The sequence below is a fragment of the Periplaneta americana genome, chromosome 5, assembly GCF_040183065.1.
Source record: "Periplaneta americana isolate PAMFEO1 chromosome 5, P.americana_PAMFEO1_priV1, whole genome shotgun sequence".
Classification (NCBI taxonomy): domain Eukaryota; kingdom Metazoa; phylum Arthropoda; class Insecta; order Blattodea; family Blattidae; genus Periplaneta; species Periplaneta americana.
Genome location: NC_091121.1, coordinates 190,991,282 through 191,013,617, shown reverse-complemented (window position 1 = coordinate 191,013,617; position 22,336 = coordinate 190,991,282). Strand labels below are relative to the sequence as shown.

The 22,336-nt window shown below is 35.9% G+C and overlaps 1 protein-coding gene across 5 annotated transcripts in view; it reads right to left on the bottom strand.

Moving 5' to 3' along the window:
* Positions 1-22,336, bottom strand: part of LOC138700358 (transcriptional regulator ATRX-like) — a 172,004-nt gene that overhangs the window by 130,575 nt on the left and 19,093 nt on the right. For all 5 annotated transcript variants that reach the window (XM_069826933.1, XM_069826932.1, XM_069826934.1 and 2 more), the window contains 4 exons: positions 20,004-20,132; positions 15,124-15,269; positions 8,546-8,690; positions 445-3,491 (listed from right to left, as the gene is read on the bottom strand). In XM_069826933.1, the coding sequence (XP_069683034.1) occupies positions 445-3,491; positions 8,546-8,690; positions 15,124-15,269; positions 20,004-20,132 (3,467 nt within the window). The remainder of the gene's footprint in view (positions 1-444; positions 3,492-8,545; positions 8,691-15,123; positions 15,270-20,003; positions 20,133-22,336) is intronic.

The following is a 22,336-nucleotide window of genomic DNA, read 5'->3' as shown; positions in this document are numbered from 1 at the left end:
TGATATGAAGGTGATAATGCCGGTGAAATGGGTCCGGGGTCCAGCACCGAAAGTTACCCAGCATTTGCTCGTATTGGATTGAGGGAAAACCCTGGATAAAACCTCAACCAGGTAACTTGCCCCGATCAGGATTCGAACCCGGGCCACCTGGTTTCGCGGCCAGACACGCTGACCGTTACTCCACAGGTGTGGACTATCAATATGTCACTTAAGCGGTAAGAAGAGGGAAATTGTTATGTGTGTTAGGTTGGGAATACTGAATGTGGAATTTTAGACTTTCCGCAGATTGGTTTTGTGCAGAAACCAAGCAAATACGTACGATCTCGCACAAAGTATGTTTAACTCCTCTTCGATATCCATTGTGCACCACCATATTTTCAAACCACCAGCTGCCACTGGATGGGAAGGGGGAGGAGACAAAAACATATATAGAATCTTTCTTACCTGTGTATTTCTTTATCATCCTTTATGGCCTTCTCAGACTCATCTTCTTCTTCACTGTAATACTGCTCGTAATACTTCTGGAACACATCCTCAGGTAAGCGCTCTACAACCACACTACACTTCCAACCCAACTTCTCATCTTGCTTGTATGCTTCAGTGTCCTTCAGCCTGAACCTCTTCTTCTTCTTAAGGCCGACTGCCTTCATGATCTGCTTGTCTGAGGAGGACGATGAGTCTTCCTCACTTGATGGCAGTTCTGAATCAGTACTTTCAATACCCACATATGTTCGTGATTTTGGACCAGGCCTTCGCTTCTTCACAGTCTTTTCTTCTGCATTTTTATCCCCAGAATTTGAGTTTTTCTTCACTCTTTTTGATCCTTCCTTCTTCTTTTTCTTTGGTGTGTCCGTCTGACTGTCTCCATCCTCTTCATCGTCTGACGTGTAACCAAGCAGAGCTTTCTGAGCCTCTATTGCTTCTTCTGTGTATTTCGAAACAGATTCTTCAGCTTCATCTTCTTTATCACTTTGTTCTACATCTTCACAAATTTGTTCATCTGTTTTATCACTTTTATCTTCACAAATCGGTACTTTATTTTCATCATTTCGTTTCTCACTGCTATCTGACATCTCATCATCAGTTATTTGCAAATTACCAATATCACTATCACCTCCTCCGTCATTGTCTGATTCGTCACTCTCTTTGTCATTCTCTGCAGATTCCTCCTTTTTGTCTAATTGTCCATCATCTTTCTCCACTTCTGCAACATGTTCTTGTGCTCCTACTGCACTGCTGTTTTCAACACACTTCTGGAGCAGATCTTCAGAATGATCCTGTTCCATACTTTCAACGTCACTATTTTTACCACTGCCTTTTTCATCATTTGTCTCCAATTGCTCTTCTGTAGTGCAGCTTAAATCAATGTTTTCCTTGTCACTTCCTTCTTTCATTGCAGTATCATCATCATCATTTTCTACTAATTCATTGTTAAATAGTAATTCAACAGTATCAGTATCACTTTCAGTAACAACTTTCTCTTCTCTTTCTTCATTTCTCTTTTCAGTTTTATCTTCATTTTCTAATTTATTTGTTACTTCTCCCTTCTCTTTATCTTCTGTATTATCAACTTCTGAAATCTGTAATGTTTCTTCAAGAGGCAATACAGTTTTATCTGACAATGCATTTTCAAGTACGGGTTCTTTACTTTTATCTACAACCAAAGTTGCCAAACTTTCAAAACTTACAGTAGATTCGTTATTTGACCCACCAAACATGTCTTCCACGCTTGAGTCACTTTCAACAACATTATTCTCATCCTTTTTACCTTTTAATGTTCTACATTTTTCACCACTCAATTCATGAACATTGTCACTGTTATCTTTAATTGTACCTTCATCTTCTGGTACCTTTTCTTCATTTTGGACTGAATTTTTAAGTCCAAGAATATTATTTTCACTGTCTGTGTTGGTCTGGTCGTTATCTACGACTGAATTTTCAGTTCCATTGTCTGTAAGTAACTCGGGAAGTACCAAATCATTTTCCTCATTGTCTGTTGTAACATCAAATTTTACTCTCTTTTTATCTTTGAGCACTTTCTTCTTCACACCTCCCTCACTTTCACTAGATTTTATAATTTCCTTTTCTTCATCATCACTGTCTTTAAGTAATTTTCTCTTCTTAGACTTCTTTGTTTTTGTTTCTTCAATCTCAACATTTTTAAAATTCTGATGTTCATCAGATTCATGTTCTGGTACTTCTGTATCCTTATGTCTTACTTCCTCACAACAATTATCCTCGTCTATTAAATCCAAAACAGTCCTGCAGTTACCACCATTTTCCTTTATGAAATCTTCATCCTGAACACCATCACAGTTTTCTAATTTTTCTTCTTCTTCCTCCCCAATTTCATTCTGTTTTCTATCATTTTCAGCTTCCTCTTCTTTCCTATCTGCAGTTTGTTTTGCTTCATCAGTTTCGGATGAATCATCTTTTTCAAATCCATTCTGAATTACATCAACATCAGATTTATTTGTATTTGTATGCATTTCTATGTCATCATCAGATATTCTGTTTTCTGGAACATCTATTTTTTCTCCGCATTCTTCATTTTCCACGTCAGTTTTGCTCTCAGGTCTTTGTCTGGATGCTTTCTCTTCACCTTCAGCTTTGTCTCTAGTACCTCTTTTAGATTTGTCACCTGTATGCATTTCTACGTCATCATCAGATACTCTATTTTCTGAAACATCCATTTTTTCTCCACATTCTTCATTTTCCTCATCATTCTTGTTCTTAGTTTCTTGTTTAGATGCTTTCTCTTTACCTTCAGCTTTATCTCTAGTACCTGTTTTAGATTTATGTTTCCTAATAACACGTTTCATCCAGTACTTATGATGGAGGGTAAGAAAACCATCTACATGCTCCATGTTATCTTTAGCTACTTTCACTAGGGTCTTAAAACTGTTGATTACTTTTCGAACATGCTGAGGGTTAGTCATTAGCTCTTCACGAACCTTCCTCTTCGAAACTTTCTGTGACTGGTATGTCAGAAGTTCGCCAAGTTTTGACAATTCTGTGAAATGTTCGTTCAGCCAGTCACAAGCTGACTTGGCACTTGATGAGCTTACCTCGTTAGGCATCTCCTTGTCCAGGTCATCATCTTGATTCGTGACTTCTATGTTACCAGTACTTTTATCGCCATTCTCAGAAAGTGAGCTCTTTTCTGAAGATTTTGATTTGTTATCTTCTGTTTCTTGTTTCCCATTACTTTTATTTTTATCATTTTTCTTTTTTCGTTTTCTTCTCTGCTGCCGTTTGTAGGAACTATCAGAGCTCTCCTCTTCAGTATCTTCTGAGCTGTTGTCTTGCCTTCTGCCTTTCTTGTCTTCCTCAGAGTCAGATATAGTAACCACTATTTCTTCCTTTTTCATTTCTATGACATCAGAATCAGAACCACTGCCTTTAAGTTTCTGTTTCTTATCATTTTTACCATCATCTGAACCCAGGGGACTAGAATTACTACGCTTACGTTTCTTCATGGAAGGTAAGTTCTGAAAATGAAAAAAAAAGTCAGCTTAGATGAAATCATCATTATACAATCAACATAAAAACTCCTAAATTCAATATATTCATTATTACTAAACTGATATCATACAACAAATTTTGATGCGGAAATAATGGCTATTCATATCTCATTCCAACACCTACTGTACAGAATAGATAAATTTCAAAATGCTGTCATTCTCTCTGATTCTAAAGCAGCATTATATGCAATAAATTCATATAAAATTATATCAATCGAAATTAAAGAATGTCACAAAATGATCCAACAACTTCAAAAACTACAGAAAAGAATTCAATTGCAATGGATACCTGCACATTGCGGAATTGCTGGAAATCAAACTGCTGACTTTCTTGCCAAAAAAGGATCCAATTTAATTCAGAATACAAATACAAGCCTACCTTTTACATCCATCAAAAGACTAATTAAAAATAAATATAAAATCAAGCAAAACCAAGCACTATGTACCAAAGCCAAAGATAAAAAATGGAGCATTTTAATAAAAAAAACAGAAATTATTCCAGAAATCCCACATAAATCTGCAGTAGCAAAATTCAGACTGCTTACAGAACACGATTATTTGGCCAAACACTTGAATAAAACAGGAATTTACATAAATCCAAATTGCCCTCTATGCAACAAAGAAGAAGAAATGACTGAAGATCATCTACAAGCCTGTGAAGTTCTACCTGATGGATCCACCACAGGGAAATATTGGAGAGCAAGAACGCTAATGGCTTCGTTGCCAAAGCCCGGCATTAGATAACAACAACTTATTACTAAACTTCTGTGTTTGGTTACTTTGAGTACAAGCTAGATGCACATGGATCATACTACATAGCTTGGAACAGAGTGCTCTGACTCATCTGCCCACTCTGTTTCGTAGATTCGTATAGGGTATTAGAGGCACTGAACAATGACAATAGTACTCACGTACCAAATATACTGTCACATAAATTTAGTAACAAACAAAATGTTTATTTTAAGTCATTTTATGAGCAACAAAAGATTATTCTCACAATAAGTAAAACAGATCTAGATAGGCCTACTTTTTTTTCCACAATACAGTAGCGCGCAAATTAATCCGAACACGACATATTTTTACATTTTCTGTCATTGTTGGCCTCACAGCTGCTCATACCGCTTTAATTGACATCTGTAGTACTTGTAATTCCATTGTTGAAGGTCTGTCATTATTTTTTTTATAATATGTGACATTTTGCCTGTCGTTTTGTACTTACAAGCATTTCAGTTGTGTTAAAGACTTAATACTGCAATCCTGTGTACATTCTGCCGTCTTCACAAATGGCTACAACTCCATGAAAACAGTCTAAAATTATAACATTAGCAGAGCATTCTTCTATGACACAGAGGCAAATTGCTGCAGAATGTCACATCGGTTTGGCTACTGTTAATTCGATCATAAAACGATACAGGGAGACTGGATCCATCACACCCCAGAAAAAAGGAAACTGTGGCCGGAAAAGGAAGACTTCACCTGCAGATGATCGTTTAATTGTCGGGAAAAGTAAATTAAATCCTAGACTAACTGCTGTCGACTTAACCTGCGCGTTAATGGCTACCACTGGGGCAAATATTCATGTCACAACAGTGCGGCGTAGGCTTTTGGAAGCTGGATGAAGGGCTCGTAAGCCTATTAAGAAGCAAATGCTAACCCCTGTTATGTGCAAAAAACGCTTAATGTGGGCAAAATTACATCAACACTGGACAGTGAATGACTGGAAGAATGTACTTTTTTCCAATGAGTCTCATTTCGAGGTCCACGGCCACCGTGTTTCTTACGTACGGAAAGGATCCGAAAAAGTAACAGCAGCTCATCTCCAACAAGCACCCAAATACCCCTCTAAAGTAATGTTTTGCGGTTGTTTTACACATGAAGGGCCTGGAGCATTAATACATATCAAGGGAATGATGAATTCTGACAAATATATTCACTTATTGGAAACCAGAATCGTACCCCAGCTGCAAAAATCATTTCCGGATGGCAGAGGTGTGTTCCAACAAGACCTGGCACCATGCCATACGTCTCGAAAAATTACAGAATTCTTCAACAAGAAGAATATTCAGGTACTCCCCTGGCCAGGCAACTCACCCGACATCAACCCCATTGAGAACTTGTGGTCAATTTGCAAAAGAAGAATGCAAAAAATGGATTGTTCTACAAAGGAGAAGATGATTTCTGCCCTCATTGGTGTATGGTTTCGTGATGAAGAAATGAAGAATATTTGTGGGAAATTAGTGGAATCCATGCCAAATCGTCTCAGAGCTGTTATTAGGAACAAGGGAGGCCACACAGATTACTGAAGTATGTCTTAGATCCTTTTTTTTATCCCGTTTGAGTGTTTTTGCATAAGTAATTATGTTGTTCGGATTAATTTGCACGCTGCTGTATATTTTTCACCTAAAAAGTAAAAACCAATGTCCATTATTTTTCTTCTATTTACAGAGTTCTAAATATTTAAATTGCACTTTTTAAAATAAATAGACATATTTTATCAATGTAAAAATAAGTTTAGAAGTAAATACAGTCAACTTCGGTTATAGTGAACCTCTGCGGACCAGCATATTTTGTTCACTATATCCGAGGTTCACTAAAACCGAAGTGTGTGTTTTTATACTATTGACGTTGCTATACATACAATATTAATGTCCACTTGGGACAGACCACGTCCAATATCAGTACTAATGTTTACTTCATCTTCCAACTTAAACACTTTATGCTTCGACATTCAGATGTTCACAGTTCGAAACTTGAATCTAATCTGACCATGTAGGTAGTAGGCACTGACCGATTTCGCACCTCTTCCCACTAGAGGTATGCCTCAGAATTTCCCCGAGTTCACTTTTACAAAGATGCAGGAGGAAGGGTTGAGGACCATTATACTGTAATCCTTCTTGTATTTACCCTTTGGTCATCACTTTACTCCCTGTTACAAAAGAAAACACTTTCTCTTCCTATTCTTCTAATAACCTCTTTTAAAGAAGTCAGAAATAATCCTTCCTTTGTCCCTCACTGCGTACACTATTCTCTTTAATATGTTTCAAGTGTCCAGAAAGCTGAACAAATCCTTTGTCTTTCAATGTACAACGAGTAGATGATTTGAGATTTTGTTCTGAACATATTCTTGGAAGTTTATAGGAGGAAGGGTTTCCTAAATTACCATTGTGACCATTTTAAAATTACATTTTCTTGGGGAAGTTCTAGTTTTAGGTTCACTATAACCGAAGTGACGGTTCACTATGAACTGAAATGAACTGAAATATTAATGTACTTTATAATGTATGCGGGTTGGGACCAACGGTTTAGGTTCACTATAACAGAGTTTACTACATCCAGAGTTGACTGTAATACAAATTATTAAAATTCGAATATTCACAGTTAAAAATAAGTTAATATTGAAATACATAAAAATACATTTCAGTCCTGATGTTTCAATCTTTGTTCATTTAGAAATGTTTGTAGGTTGTTTTTGTTTCCACGTATTATCGTCTATAATGCCCGAATACAGATATTTCATTATGAATAGGCCTACTTGTTTTACGAGTGAACATTCTAATTGGACACAGTCTATGTATGTACACATCTCGAAATAAATAAATAAATAAATACATAAATAAATGGTGGAAATTACAATAACACACTAAATCACGGCAAAAACCAACATTATTTACAATGATTACTTGCTTTACGAATCTCTACACTTTACAACGAGTGAATGCAAACATTTTAAGTGTTCCAAAATAAAAAATTCTCCTTCTTTCTGATAAAATATGTGTCATTTCCTAATGAAGTGCTCGCTATCAAATTCTTCTATTGGAGCATTTCCAACCATTAATCTATGAATAACTGATGCACTGTACCCTTATACTCCGATTTTTTCTCCATTATCTGTCGAATACAAAATATCTGATCGATAGTTGATCTATTACTCCTAAAACCACACTGATGATCCCCAATAATTTCATCTACGTTTGGAGTTAATCTTCTGAAAAGAATATTGTACAAAATTTTGTATGACGTCAACAAAAGTGATATTCCTCGAAAGTTACTACAGTTATAGTTTGACAACTTCAAGTGAAACCCCGTAAAACACGCCAACTTCTGGAATCTCTCTCTTTCTTTCTTCTCTCCCCCTTGCTCCTAGTCATTCAGTCACCAATCACTACGTAAATATCTGAGAGGGTGTGTGTGGGCATCGCGACCAATAGAAGAACCACTCTCCAGTATTACCACAATAACGGATTCTTTATTTTTGCCTCGACTGTCGGCTAGGAAGGTTCCATTATGCCAGCATTGCAGGCAACTAGTCAACCTTTTAATGCTTTTGTAAGCAGGTTTGACAAACTGTGAGTGGACCTGCAAGTACATAGTGCATAGTGCTCTCTCCCTTCCCCCGTGCTTTCTCACTTGCTGCTCCCCAAGACAGCCAGCACTCACGTAGTAACTCGGTCAGGGTTTCAGTTCGATTTGTCAATCTATAGTCTTGTCCCCCTTCTTAAAGATAGGTATGATTATGGACTCCTTCCATTGTTCTGGTACAATTTCCTTTTCCTAAATAGCAAGTACAAGCTTATAAATTTCGCTATATAATGCACTTCCACCCTCTTGTATTAATTCTGCTGGAATTTGACCGACACCTGGAGATTTATAATTTTTCAGATTTTCTATCGCAATTTCGACTTCAGAAAGTGTCGGTTCGGGTATAAATGGTTCAGCAGTTTGTATTTCATTTTCGTCCCAATCATTTCTATTTGGCCTATGTATATTTAGTTGTTGCGCAAAATAGCAAGTCTCTTTTAATTTCCTCTGTTAACAATATAAAACTTTATTGCGTTTTCAATCTATCCACAGTTTGGCTATTATTCCAATTATTCTCTATATACGGCAATCTAATTAGTTTCTCATACATATGTAGAAAAGTAGTAGTCAGTTTGTAGTTCAATATTGTAAACGTGACACAAACATGTGGTATTAATTTTTAATATCACACTTTTCTGTTGCATATATTAATTGTGACTCACCCGCTTTGGAACTGAATCAGAGTCATCATTGGAGCTGCCACTGGAAGCCTTCTGCCATCGATTCAATCGACGTGATTTTTTACCCATTGGAGAACGCGTTTTTTGAAGCTTCTTCAGATTGCGCTCGTTTTCATCCCTCTTAGCTCTAAGAATATAAACATAATAGTACCTCAATTTTGATTATGTATAAAAAGTGGAAAGATACAATTTAACATAATATGATTGGTCATCATTCTCATTATCCCATCAGCAAGTTAGAGATAATGATTTTACATTACAAACCCATTTATCTTAGGAATGGAATTCTTCACAATGTCAAGTTAGCAGACGCTATGGCTAGTTATCAGTAATGAGTTACTGGCGTATTACTCATTGAAGAACTTTCAGGCTGTGTTCACAAAATAAAATGATTCCAGAATTACAAACAATAATTTCATGAACGCCAATTTCGAAGTACAGTGAAACTTCCCAATAGCGGACACCGCCGGGGAAAAATTAAATGTCCGTTATTGAGAAGTGTCCGCTATTTAGAAAATCGTTAGTATATATACAGTACATTAAAATTTCTCATACATATTCAACACTATATTTTACAGTACAGTACAGTAGACAGTGAGATTGTTTATTGTATTCTTCCAGAGAGAAATCGTACCAGTAAATGTTTTGTAAATGAAATAAACATCAATCATTGTACCACTTCACCTTACACAAAGAAATCTAGAATTGCATTCTCAGTGTATGATTTTAAAATAACATCCTTGTTTTTAAAATTTCACTAATCTCAGTTTTTCCCACATTAAACTTTGTGGCCAGCTCACGAACACTTAATTTCTCCTTCTCACTATGCTTTACAATATCAACTTTCTCTTTTAGTGACAAACGTTTACGTTTTTGTGACTTTTTAATGTGACTGTACTTCCGAACACTCAACTTGACAAACTAAGAAAGTACGGACTGCTCACGTACAGTATCACAACTAACAACTGTGCTGCTTACCTTCAGTAAAATACAAGAACGTTCAAATGCACGATAATGATTGTTGCAAAGAATTCCATTAGAATTCCGTTTAATTTACAACCGTCTTTTTCTTTTTTTCTTTCATACTGTCCGTTATATGGAAGTTTTAATTGTTGTTGGGAGATACATTTCAGTGTCCGCGTCCGTTATTGAGGATGTCCGCTATTTGGAAAAATTTTATCATAAGGGCCAATGTTATTTTGCAGGGGAATTTTAAAATGTCCGCTATTGAGAGGAGTCCACTACTGGGAAGTGTCCGTTAAGGGAAGTTTCACTGTATATGACACATAACCTCAACATAAGATTGTTAAGAATCTTACTACAAACTCAGCTTAAAAAAAAAAAAAAAAAAGACAGGAATAGAAACTGGACAAATGAAATTAAATTTATGTGAAGTACATTTGAAAAAACAAGAAGAGACTGAATAAAAAATCAAACAATTTGAAAGCTTACAAGGAAGTTTAAAATAAATACATAGAAATGATTTGGTCATGTAAAACAAATGCAGAAAGGAAATAAAAGAAGAAAAAATCAGCTAGGAGGCCATGAATTCAATGGATAGGGCACATTTAACGAGAACCTGGGAAGATGTGGTTATGAATGGAGTGAAGAAAAATGAGAACATACAATTAGTAGACAGATTTATGCCCGGTGCACCATTCTCGATTAAAATTTGACCATGGTTAAGTCGGCACTTGACCATCTTCAATGCCAATTTGTGGAGTATCAATCTCGATCAAAGTTAAACAAGCGAGTTGATGATGATCAAATTTGATCACGGGTGTGGGACCGATTATCTTGAATTGAACATGGTCAAGTCGAGAAAACCAAAATGGCGGCACGATTTGACGTACTTGATGGAATTGAAGATGAAATGATGTATCTTCAACATGCAAATCACTGCGGAAATAACAGAATTAGTGTTATTGTAGAAAGAGTAAGTTTGTAGATGAATAATAAAAATGTTCTTTTTTCTCAAAATAGACTAATGTTTTATATATGTTTCTGCTTTGGAAGATCGAGACTTTACTTGAGGACAAAATATTATTTAGGCCTAATTGTCCAATTTTGTTAACATAATAACAAAGTAGTTATTCTATGCCGGTAATAATATAGCAAAACTAAATGACCATTTTGTAAAATGCGAGATTATCACTTATTAGCTATAGATTAGCCGTTTGAAACTATTAGGACCTACATGACATTTTGGACAATTAGGCTATTTACGCTTGAATTAAGAGAAATTACACGGATACCTTCCTTTCCCTCTTACTCCAAAATTCCAACTTTGTGAACACAAAATAAATGGATAAATTTGAGAACAAGGATACTTTCCTTTCCCTCTTACTCCGAAATTCCAACCTTGTTCACACAAAATAAATTGGCACTAAAAACTTCCTTTTCGTATGCATGATGATGCATATTCGACATACATAGACGAATTGCTTTTTTTAATTTAATTTTAAAATAATTATTGTTAGTGAGATATCCGTATACTGAAATTTTCCCAAATAAATTATTGGCACTGAAATGTGTCTTTTCATAAGCAAGATGATGAGCATTCGACAAACACATACAAATCTGCTCTTTTTAGTAGCCCATTTCAAGGTAATTGTCAGTGAGGTATCCATATACTGAAATTTTCCCAATTATTATCATTAATATGAAATAATCACTGCATAAATTACGGTACAAATTATGTGAAATTATGTAAACACGTATAACTCATGTGAATTGTGAGGTTAAATCCAACCAGGTAGCCTGCTTTTCTCTTAGAGAACTTCCGTCAGTACTTTATTCAGTAATATGGATGCATAATTGCTGACGAGTTCTAAAGGAATTCCCACTTCGAACTGTGAGAAGTTCGGTGCTCTTTTTTTTTTTTCTTCCATGATTATTGAAAATTATTTGAAAATTGCGAGGATTTTTGAAAGCAATCCGACAAACAAAAATGAAGTGATAATTGACAGAGTGCGTTCGTTCGCTGTTTTATACGCGTTAACCTAGCGCTCAGATGATTCTTCTCAAGCGAGCGTACCGTCAGCTGACGGTACTGAATTGATCGAGGGAAAATGTCGGTGCACCGCATCTGTAACTTGATCATTGTCAAGAATTAACCATGTTTCCGTGATTGCTGATAACCGGGCTAGATGATCGAGAATGGTGCACATGGCCATTACAGTCGACTCTCTAATCAGAGAGCATGATAACAGTGTCATGATGGTGAGACGACGATAATGAAGATAACAAAAGCAACCAATGAAACAGAATATACAGGATACCGTAGAAGTAAAATAACCAGGCAAATTATCAGGATGAATAGTTCATGTTGCATATAACAAAAAAAGACTATAATCATATTGGTGTAAAGTTTTTAGGAACATGATTTATGTTTACATTGATAGAGAATCTAATGAAGAATTATTTTTCCCTTTGACGTATTTCAATAGCGTAGACAGTTTTCGAGTAAATTTAACACCTTCAGTCCTGAATTTATATTTAAAAAAAAGTGAAAAAAAAAAAAAAAACTGATCATATCATGCGCTTCATTTTGCACCTGATGTGGACTTTACATCATGGCCTCTGTTCTGAAGTGAATTGCAGCACCACCAAACAAAACGGTTCCTGCCTTTGTCGCATAGTACCAGAGCCTTCTTCAGTTACAAGCCGGAGTCATACGTCGGCAACACTGTAATTAACTGTCAGCCGGAGGCCGACCATACAGTACACGTGTTTGTGCTAATGCCGATTTTCAATGTAAATTAATTCGAACTTTTCTCAGGCTTCCAGCAGGTCATGAGTTGGTGATCCACCGACGTTTCGAGGATGTTCATCTTCCTCATCTTCAGGGTTAAAGGATATTTATGGTAAACTCCCATTTCTGGACATCCTTATCTCCAGAAATAACAACGGATCTCTTGGCCATGCGGTATACCGTAAACCCACACACACCAACTTGTACCTGAACGCGAATAGTTTCCATCACAAAGCGCAGCGGATGGGCATACTTAACACACTGGCCCATAGAGCAGTCTCTATATCGGACCCGGAGCAATTAGACACTGAATTTGAACACTTGAAGCTCACCCTCCAGCAGAATGGATATTTGGCTAAAGACATCACGGCCTCTTTGAATAGAGCAAGACACAAGAAGCAGCAGCAGCAGCCCATCACGGACTCACTAGAAGCGGAAAAACCAGCCACAGCCTGTCTACCTTTCACAGGGAAGTTGTCGGGAAAGATAAGCAAATTGCTCCACAAACATGGTATAAAAACAATCCACAAACCTCCGCCGAAAATAAGGAATAAGGTCAGATCAGTAAAAGACGATCTAGGCCTCAGAGTACCAGGGATCTACCGCATCCCGTGTGAATGTGATGCGGCTTACATTGGACAGACTGGACGCACAATAGCGACGCGTCTTTCGGAACATCAAAGAAGCATCAGATTAATGCAGCCCGAAAAATCCAGATTGGCTGAACATTGTATTGAAAAAAGCCATAGGGCTAATTTCAATAACACCGAGGTCCTGGCAAAGTGATCGGGCTATTGGGATAGAAGAGTGAAGGAAACCCTGGCCATAGTGGCAGAACACGGTAACCTGAATAGGGACTCGGGTCTCCAACTAAGCGCGGCATGGGCATCGGCTATTAAATTTCTCACCGCCCGGACGACGGGCCGTCATCAGCGGAGGACACATGAGAACTCGTCCGCCGAGCCCACCGTGAGACCCAAGGTCATTCAGCCGAACAGCACAAAGCAAGACGACACGTCGGCCGCATTCTCGCCACGGTCCGCACTAATAAGAACCAATCGGCACACAGCTCCTCGGCTGGCTCCTCCCTCTAGCACTATAAATTAAGGAGCTGGGTACCCTTAAATATCATTTAACCCTGAAGATGAAGAAGATGAACATCCTCGAAACGTCGGTGGATCACCAACTCATGACCTGGCTGGAAGCCCGAGAAAAGTTCGAATTATCACGTCGCCAGGAAAGCTTCAGCAGTTATTTCAATGTAAATTAATGTTACAATATAAGTGTGTGTCGATGGAATTATGTTCGCGGTCGTACCAAACATTCATTATTGATGTATTATAAACTATGTGCGTGTTGGCAATAAAATCAAGACAATAAATGAAAAAAATGGTTGCAATCTTTGGAAATTCTTACAGTTAGTGATGACAAAGTAAATATTAAATATTGTATTAACTACATTTTTATAGTCTTACTTGTGGTTTGTGGTGTATCAGAATTCTAGCCAAATTGTTGGGTATCGCCTGCTATATCAATAAAGTTACGCCGTTGATTTTCAAGTTCATTGTAAACAGCTGTTTTGTGATCCCATAAAATAAGTTGCAGTTTCGAAGATTTGGAATGCCTGCTATACGTCAGAACTATCTATAATTTGTAGATGCATACACTCACTTTGTTGGTTTTCAAGGTTTATTTATTAATATTATTCCTTTTGTAATAAATTAGTTATAAACATGTTTCTTTTCACTTCGTATTTACAGGATTTAAAGTTCACTGAGTTTACGCTAATTGGCACATACTTAATAGATAATGATGTGTTTTATTACGTATTATGTTGAAGGTGTTTTTCTTCATTTTTTTCATAGATCTTTATACTTGGCCTTGGCCTATTTAAAATTATTTTTTTTTTAATTTATAACAAATAATTGAGGACAACAGTATTGTTATGATGACTGGCGAGGTTCAAACTAAAACTGGCTTCCTGGATATCGGAAATATTTATTGAAAAGCACGACAGATCACATGGAATTAAAATGTAGGCCTATATGATATTCTAGAGCTTTCACGTCAGAGGTGAAACAACATAAAGCGACAAAACATTGTCAATTTAATAACCACATAATGGTTGATTGATTTGAATAGGGTATTGCGAAAGTACGTCGTTATTTTATTTATTTTTGGTAGAAGTAACATTTCTTTAAGTATTTATTTATTTTCCCTAGTACCATCAATTGAAAACAAGTATGATTTTAATTTTTTTGCAGTTATAAGTGGCTGTATGCAAGTACTTTCGCGGTGTTCTGAAACTCAAAATACCATTTCGGATTCCGTAATAAATTACGTACATCAATACTCTGAATCTTGATCATATGCACTTAGTTTTGTATCAACTAATGTCGAAAATGTACATGTGACAACGAAATCAAAGCACTAAAACGTCAAATGTCATGCCTTTATTTCGCCTCCGCCTGCCTCCACTCTGCGTTGCCAAACCTATCCATGCTCTGGCTTGTAACTAAAGAAGGCTCTGGTAGTACTTAAGAATTTAGCTATAATAACAATTTTCTAATGTTAAAGTTGTTATTATAGCTAAATTCTTAAGTTATACAAAGTGTTAAAAGTGTGGAATCAAGATGAATAATCAAGTACAGTACATACTTTCGGTGTGGTCTCTGATAATTTTTGCATAAAAAATATTGTATAATTTTCTTGTCAATTTCTTTTACTGCAAACTGGACATTAAATCAGAGTGCAGAGAATGTAAATACTAGTCCACTGGGTTAACTATACAGAGACATTAACAAACCTGCGAATCTTCTTAGAAAATTGTTCAGCATTTGCACAGATTGCACGTAATTCCCAGAGAGGCTTTCCATCACACACGAAGCACTTCCAGTCTTCTGACTCAATGTCAACAAGAATAGAACGCTGGAGATTTCTCTTTATGCATTGCTACAAACATATGTACAAACATATATTAATATACTTCTACAAAGCAGTGCCATCTAATAAATTACTTGAAAACTAAGATGAAAAGACAAATGAAAGGCCATCTAAAAGATGAGTGACACGTGTCAACATACAAGAGAACCTGTCACTGGCTGATTGAATTGCTTATGTGGCCTCCAATTACGCCACACCACAATTTACCATTTCATTGAAGAGATGTGAAGAACTTTAAAGGGAAGAAAACCTAAATGACAAAAAAAAAACATTGGAACACTGAAAGACAGAGAACCTATTCACAGCAAGTACTATTAATTTACAAAACAGTTTCTCCTGTCACTGGTCTGTGCCGCTTCATGGTAATACCATCACTAACAATCATTATTTCCTTAGATCTGTCCTGCTCTCTCAGTTTTGTTTACATATATATGACAGAACTATTTTTTTAATTCATAAAACTGTAGCAAAAAGTTTATACGAGAAATGCAGAATCATAAAATTTATGTAATATGAAATTAACCTCAAAACACTGTTAAATTACATTTCAAACAAAGTTTCATAAATATGTTTATGCTCGACCATGCCGAAATGTAGTAATTATACACCTGGTAGCAGACCTTTAATGCATGTCATTAAAGTACACCTACTCATTAAAGGTCAGGTCTTTCAGCCAATGACAGGTCAGCTTTCTACCGTTATAAAACCGCAAGTATCGATTATTCTCGGATATGCAATCGAAAGAGAATTAGCGAAAAGTCACGGAGGCTGGAAATCCAATACTGTCGCAGAAGGTTATGTTCTGTTACTGTAATAATTATTGTTAATTGTAAATAATATTCAAATAAATTCAATTTGTCATCTCGTTTTTCAATGTCTAATTTTATTTCAATGTTATCTCTGTAGGTTCTTATGGCCTAGCAAGGTCAATGTGCGCATCTGTTCCTCGGAAAAAAATCAATACTTTCGCGTCTGCGCACATCTCACAACATACGGGACATTGCTCCAGGTCAGATACAATAAAATTAATAATATCAAGTTAGAAATATGGTCGAGCATAAAAAGTCGTATGAAACTCGCCTATAATGGTAATTAAGAAGCTCCTATGAAAATTATGAAACTCGCTTGCGCTCGTTTCATAAATATCTATACTCACTTCTTAATTACCTTCATTATAGGCTCGTTGCATAATGTACTATTATAGTGTGCAATAACAAACTACCTTTTGGAGTGCTCAATCTTTTCACGCTTAGGATCATTTAGTTGAATATTTTTGTAATACATTTGACTATTTACTGTAGAGTTTTGGAAAAAAAAAATAAATAAATAAAACACAGGAAACACATAATAAAAGTGAAATTGTGTACCTCAATTCAATTTGGGCAAATAAAAATATCTCAGATTATAAAATTTCAAAGAAGAATCTACCTGTTAGAAAGCAACATTTTGACATTTAACAAGGACATTAAAGGGAAAATTATCAGTGAACTAAACTGCAACACAAAAGTTAGGGATATTAAAGTATTAAACAGACTATAATTTATGAGTAGTTCATAGGACGCTAAGATGACCAGCACCGGCGTCAAAACGGGACGTCTGTCTAAGGTACATAATCTTTTTTAATAAATATTAACACTTTTAACATGCCAACTAAACAATTTTAAGACTATAATTTGGTTGAGAAATTTATATGAAACTATTTTGTAATGCAGGTATATGATGCTAGAATACAAATTACTGTATGCTGAAAGGTTATTTAGCATCTGAATGTGATGAAGGTGATAATGGCGGTGAAATGAGTCCGGGGTCCAGCACCGAAAGTTACCCAGCATTTGCTCATAATGGGTTGAAAAGATATTTATTGCCTAGATTTTAGCCTTCATGATGTATCCACAATGTTATTTAATTTCGGGTTATAATTTCCATGGCCTCATGAAAGTCGATGTTGAATAGAACAGACAATAATAAAGAATAATTATTGACTGCTACATAAGATTGCATTTTAACATTATACGAGGCCTGTCTAAAAAGTATCCGACCTTTAGCCAGAAAAAATATTTCAAATACCTGACGGGGTTGGGACCCTAATCCCCTTCAAAGTAGGCCCTTGTGCTTGCACACACTTAGCCCACCGATCCTTCCACTGCCGGAAACACCTCTGGAAGTCTTCTTTTGGAATGGTGTTCAGCTCCGTCGTCGCATTCCGCATTATTTCTTCTCTACTCTCAAAACGGGATCCTTTCAATGGTGTCTTCAATTTTGGAAACAACCAGAAGTCGCAAGGAGCCAGGTCTGGAGAGTAGGGAGGTTGGTGAACGGTTGTAATTCCATGTTTGGCCAAGAAAGTGTGGGTCAATTGGGATGAATGTGCAGGGGCGTTGTCGTGATGCAAGTGCCAGTTGTTCGCCGTCCACATGTCTGGTCTTTTGTGCCGAACTGCATCACGGAGTCGCCGGAGAACATCGTGATAGTATTCCTTTGTCACCATTTGTCCTTCCGGTGCGTATTCGTGATGCACAATTCCACGGACATCGAAGAAAACAGTCAGCATCACCTTGATTTTGCTTCGCACCTGCCGCGCTTTCTTCGGCCTTGGAGACTCGGGATGCTTCCATTGCGACGACTGTCTTTTTGTTTCTGGGTCGTACCCGTACACCCATGACTCATCTTCAGTTATCACGGTGTTCAGAAACCCAGGATCAGTGTTGGCGGTGTCCAGAAGGTTCTGTGCAACGTCACGACGGAGGTCTTTTTGTTCCGGGGACAACAACTTGGGCACGAATTTCGCAGCCACTCGGTTCATGTTCAAATCATCACGCAAAATTGCATGTGCAGAATCTTTACTCACTCCAACCTCTTCGGCAATCTCCAACACGGTCAAACGACGATCTGCCATCACCAAATTTCGCACCCTCTCAAAAACAGCTGCACTCCGAGCAGTTTGGGGCCTGCCACAACGCTGCTCACGCTCCACTGATGCGCGGCCATCTTTGAATCGGTTGAACCACTCCTTAATTTGTGTTACACCCATCGCATCTTCCCCAAATACCTGCTGAATCTTACGAATTGTTTGACTTTGAGAATCACCAAGCTTTTGACAAAATTTGATGCAGTATCTTTGCTCAATTCGTTCAGTCATCTTGCGAGAAAACTAAATCCGACAAACACTTAGAACAGCACCTTACTTGGCGACCACCAGCCAGTGACTGGCACAAGCGAATGCGGTGAAAAAATTCAAGCATGCGCATTATGGTTCCTCCTTCCACCATGCACAGTGGCGCCACCTTAGAATCACTACTTTGCACGGGAAAATTTAAGGTCGGATACTTTTTAGACAGGCCTCGTACATTAATGTATGACTGCATTTATTTTTTATTATTTTTTTTTTATTAAATTAACGTCCATTTGTACAATTTTGATGTAGTCTATGCTTTTCTCTTGATTATGAAGGTTAAATGTGCAAACTTTGGCACATATCAGGCAAAACATGTAGATTTGTATAGAGAACATACATACCCACATTCACTTTCATACATTAAGATTTTTAACTAAGATACGAGAAAGACACTTGAACCAGCATTTGAAACAAAGAAATTACAATATAATCAGTACAGCATCCATTCACCTCCTGCTTCAATGAGAGCTTCCATTTTTCTCGGCATATTTTCAAACAGTTGTCATTGTTATTATCTGGTAATCTCTTCCAGAATTGAGGGATAAGTAGGCCCAAATTATGTGCCATATCTGAAGCTGAAGTATGCTCATTAAATGCTCGCTGTAGCAAGTTTCATACATGTTCTATTGGGTTGAAGTCAGGTGGTCGAGGTGGAAGTGACAAACTTTCTATTCCCAATTAATCTAGTCGCTGAAACACTACCACTGTGGTAATATGTAAATATCCTTGCATCACAGTGTATTTGCACAGAAGTGTGAAAACGTATCATTTTACAGAGAGAGATAAAAAGAAATTGGAAATGCAATGAAATCAAATGACTCCATTTCATATCATCTTAACACACGAAATTTACATGATTTGTATTTTGTGTTCAATAATGCTTCACATCACTCCAGAATAAGTCAAAAGTCAAGAACCACTGAAATACCTGAAAAGTGTTAGATTAATCTCATCATTACCATCATATCTTGCATCACAGTGATGCCAACTGGTTTAACATATAATGATATTAATGTACTAATGAATGCCTTTCAGATACTTAATGTCTTTCCTGGCCTTTTCTTCACCTTGCATATAATTTTAATGATTCAGACCTACTGAGATGCAATCACAAATCAATGAAACAAGAATATACAGGATACCGTAGAAGTAAAATAACCAGGCAAATTATCAGGATGAATAGTTCATGTTGCATATAACAATAAAAGACTATAATCATATTGGTGTAAAGTTTTTAGTAACATGATCTATGTTTATGTTGATAGAGAATCTAATGAAGAATTATTTTTCCCTTTGACGTATTTCAATAGCGTAGACAGTTTTCGAGTAAATTTAACACCTTCAGTCCTGAATTTATATTTAAAAAAAAAAGTGAAAAAAAAAAAAACTGATCACATCATGTGCTTCATTTTGCATCTGATGTGGACTTTACATCATGGCCTCTGTTGTGAAGCGAATTGCAGCGAATTGTAGAAGTACAACACACAATTTACATCGAAACGGTGGTGACATTCTATTGTGTGTTATTAAACTAAATTAGGAAAGCTCAAATTGTAATGTATAAATACCTTGCAAAAAGCACAGCAACATTCTGCACAACAATATAACGTTCCTCCTTGTCCACACCACCGACAATACTTATCCGAGCCATCTTCATCAATGGGAAAATTCCCATCTCCATAAAATCCAATGCACGACTAGAAAAAAAAAAATATACATAATATTACTCATGCCAAATATTATTCAACATCCTTCTACATGGAAATGGGTCAATCCATTCCAAATGGTCCAGGGATAAATTAAATGGTAGCTCAACAATTTTTTTAAATGTTAATTTTTAATAGCAATGACCCCTACCTGAAAGTAAACAGAAATTAGTATTATTGTATTTTTATTTGCCTTCATATAAAAATGGCAGTCATTTTTTTCGGTCGACATTTTTGGCTTTTGCAGACAGTTGCAGTAAATGCGATAGCTCATCAGAAAAATTATAGAAAGGTGGGAAAAACACTTATTTTCAGCACAAGCTACATTTTATGTCTTATACTTTTCCTATCTCTCTTTGTAATCACTGACATTTAAGGCCAAAGTTGATTACCTTATTTAAAAAAACAATTGCAGTTTAAATTCTTTTTACAGTAGGACAGAAATACCAGAATAGTCATTTTGTTAAAAGACAACTATACAAGTACACACAAATCGCAAACAAAAGATATACGAGATCTCTGCTCGTCCCCTTCTTAGTTAGACCAGCTTAAAAAAAAAAACGCGCTCGCATGCACACGCACATACACACACACACACACACACACACACACGATGTGACTGTGTGGAAATGCTTCAATTCTTTCCCTTTTGCTCACCAACAATAGAATTATTTAACACACTAGATGTCAGATCAAATTCCTCAAGTAAATTAACATGATTCCATGAATATACAGACGTGGACAAATTATTAGCAAAATTGAACATTTTTATTATATATTTTTAGAAAATATGATTCTTCAATTCAGACTACAGTTGACATTTTTGCGTATTTCCAAATTATTAGCAAAATTGAAGATTTGTATTGTATATTTTTAGAAAATTTGACTCTTCAATTTGGACTACATTTGATATTTTTGCATATTTACAAATTATTAGCAAAACTGAAGATTTTTATTATATATTTTTACTAAATTCAACTCTTCAATTTGGACTACAGTTCACATTTTGGATATTTCCAAATTATTAGCAAAACTGAAGATTTTTATTTTATATTTTTAAAAAATTTGACTCTCAATTTTGACTGCAGTTGACATTTTTGCATATTTATAAATTTTTAGCAAAATTAAAGATTTTTATTATGTATTTTTACAAAATTTGGCTCGTCTATTTAAACTACAGTTGACATTTTTGCATATTTCTGTCTACTATAATGATGGAAATATGCAAAATTTTCAACTGTAGTCTAAACTGAAAAGTCAAATTTTATAAACATAATTATCATAAAAATTCTCAATTTTGATAATAATTTGTCCACGTCTGTAAATAAAGGACAGTCAAATCACAGTAAACAAAAGAAGAATTTTACTCGTATTATTTGTTAGACCTACACTTTTCTATTTTTTTGATTTAGTAACAATAAATTTATACAGAAGTATCTAGTGTCGGTACTTTATGAAAGGCTCTTAATGAGCATTATACGAAAATATAAGAATATACCGAATATTCCATTTAAAATGAAAGAGTCAGTTAATTTCGATTAAGCCGGAAGTAGAAAAAACTCGTTAATACCATTATTGAGTTTTTAGTATACCAGACGTGGGCATCAGTAGTACATGTCGAACGGAGTAGTAGTAGTAATATTTATTTATTTAACCTGGTAGAGATAAGGCCGTCAGGCCTTCTCTGCCCCTCTACCAGGAGATTCCAACTACAATATCAACAATAAAATTACAATTAGTATTAAATTTACAATTACAATTACAAATAATATTACAATTAGTATTAAATTTACAATTACAATAAAATCAAAGTACGAAAAGATTACCTGAATAATTAAAGCTAGATAATTTATCATAGAGAAACAAAGAATATTTTATATTTACTGAATTACAAATTAAATCTAGAATAACAAAATTGGATAGTGATGAAATTACTGAATATTGAAATATTTTGTGATAGATTAAAGAAACTATTTACAAGTAATCAATTACTGACCAAGTGCCTAGTAAGTTTTCGTTTGAATTCAATTTTATTTCGACAGTCCCTGATGCTAGCAGGTAGCGAATTCCAGAGTCTTGGCAGGGCTATTGTGAAAGAAGATGAGTATGAGGAGGTGCGATGGGATGGTATTGTTAGTATTGTTTCATGACGAGAGCGTGTGTTGAGATTATGGTGGGAAGAAAGGTAAGTGAAG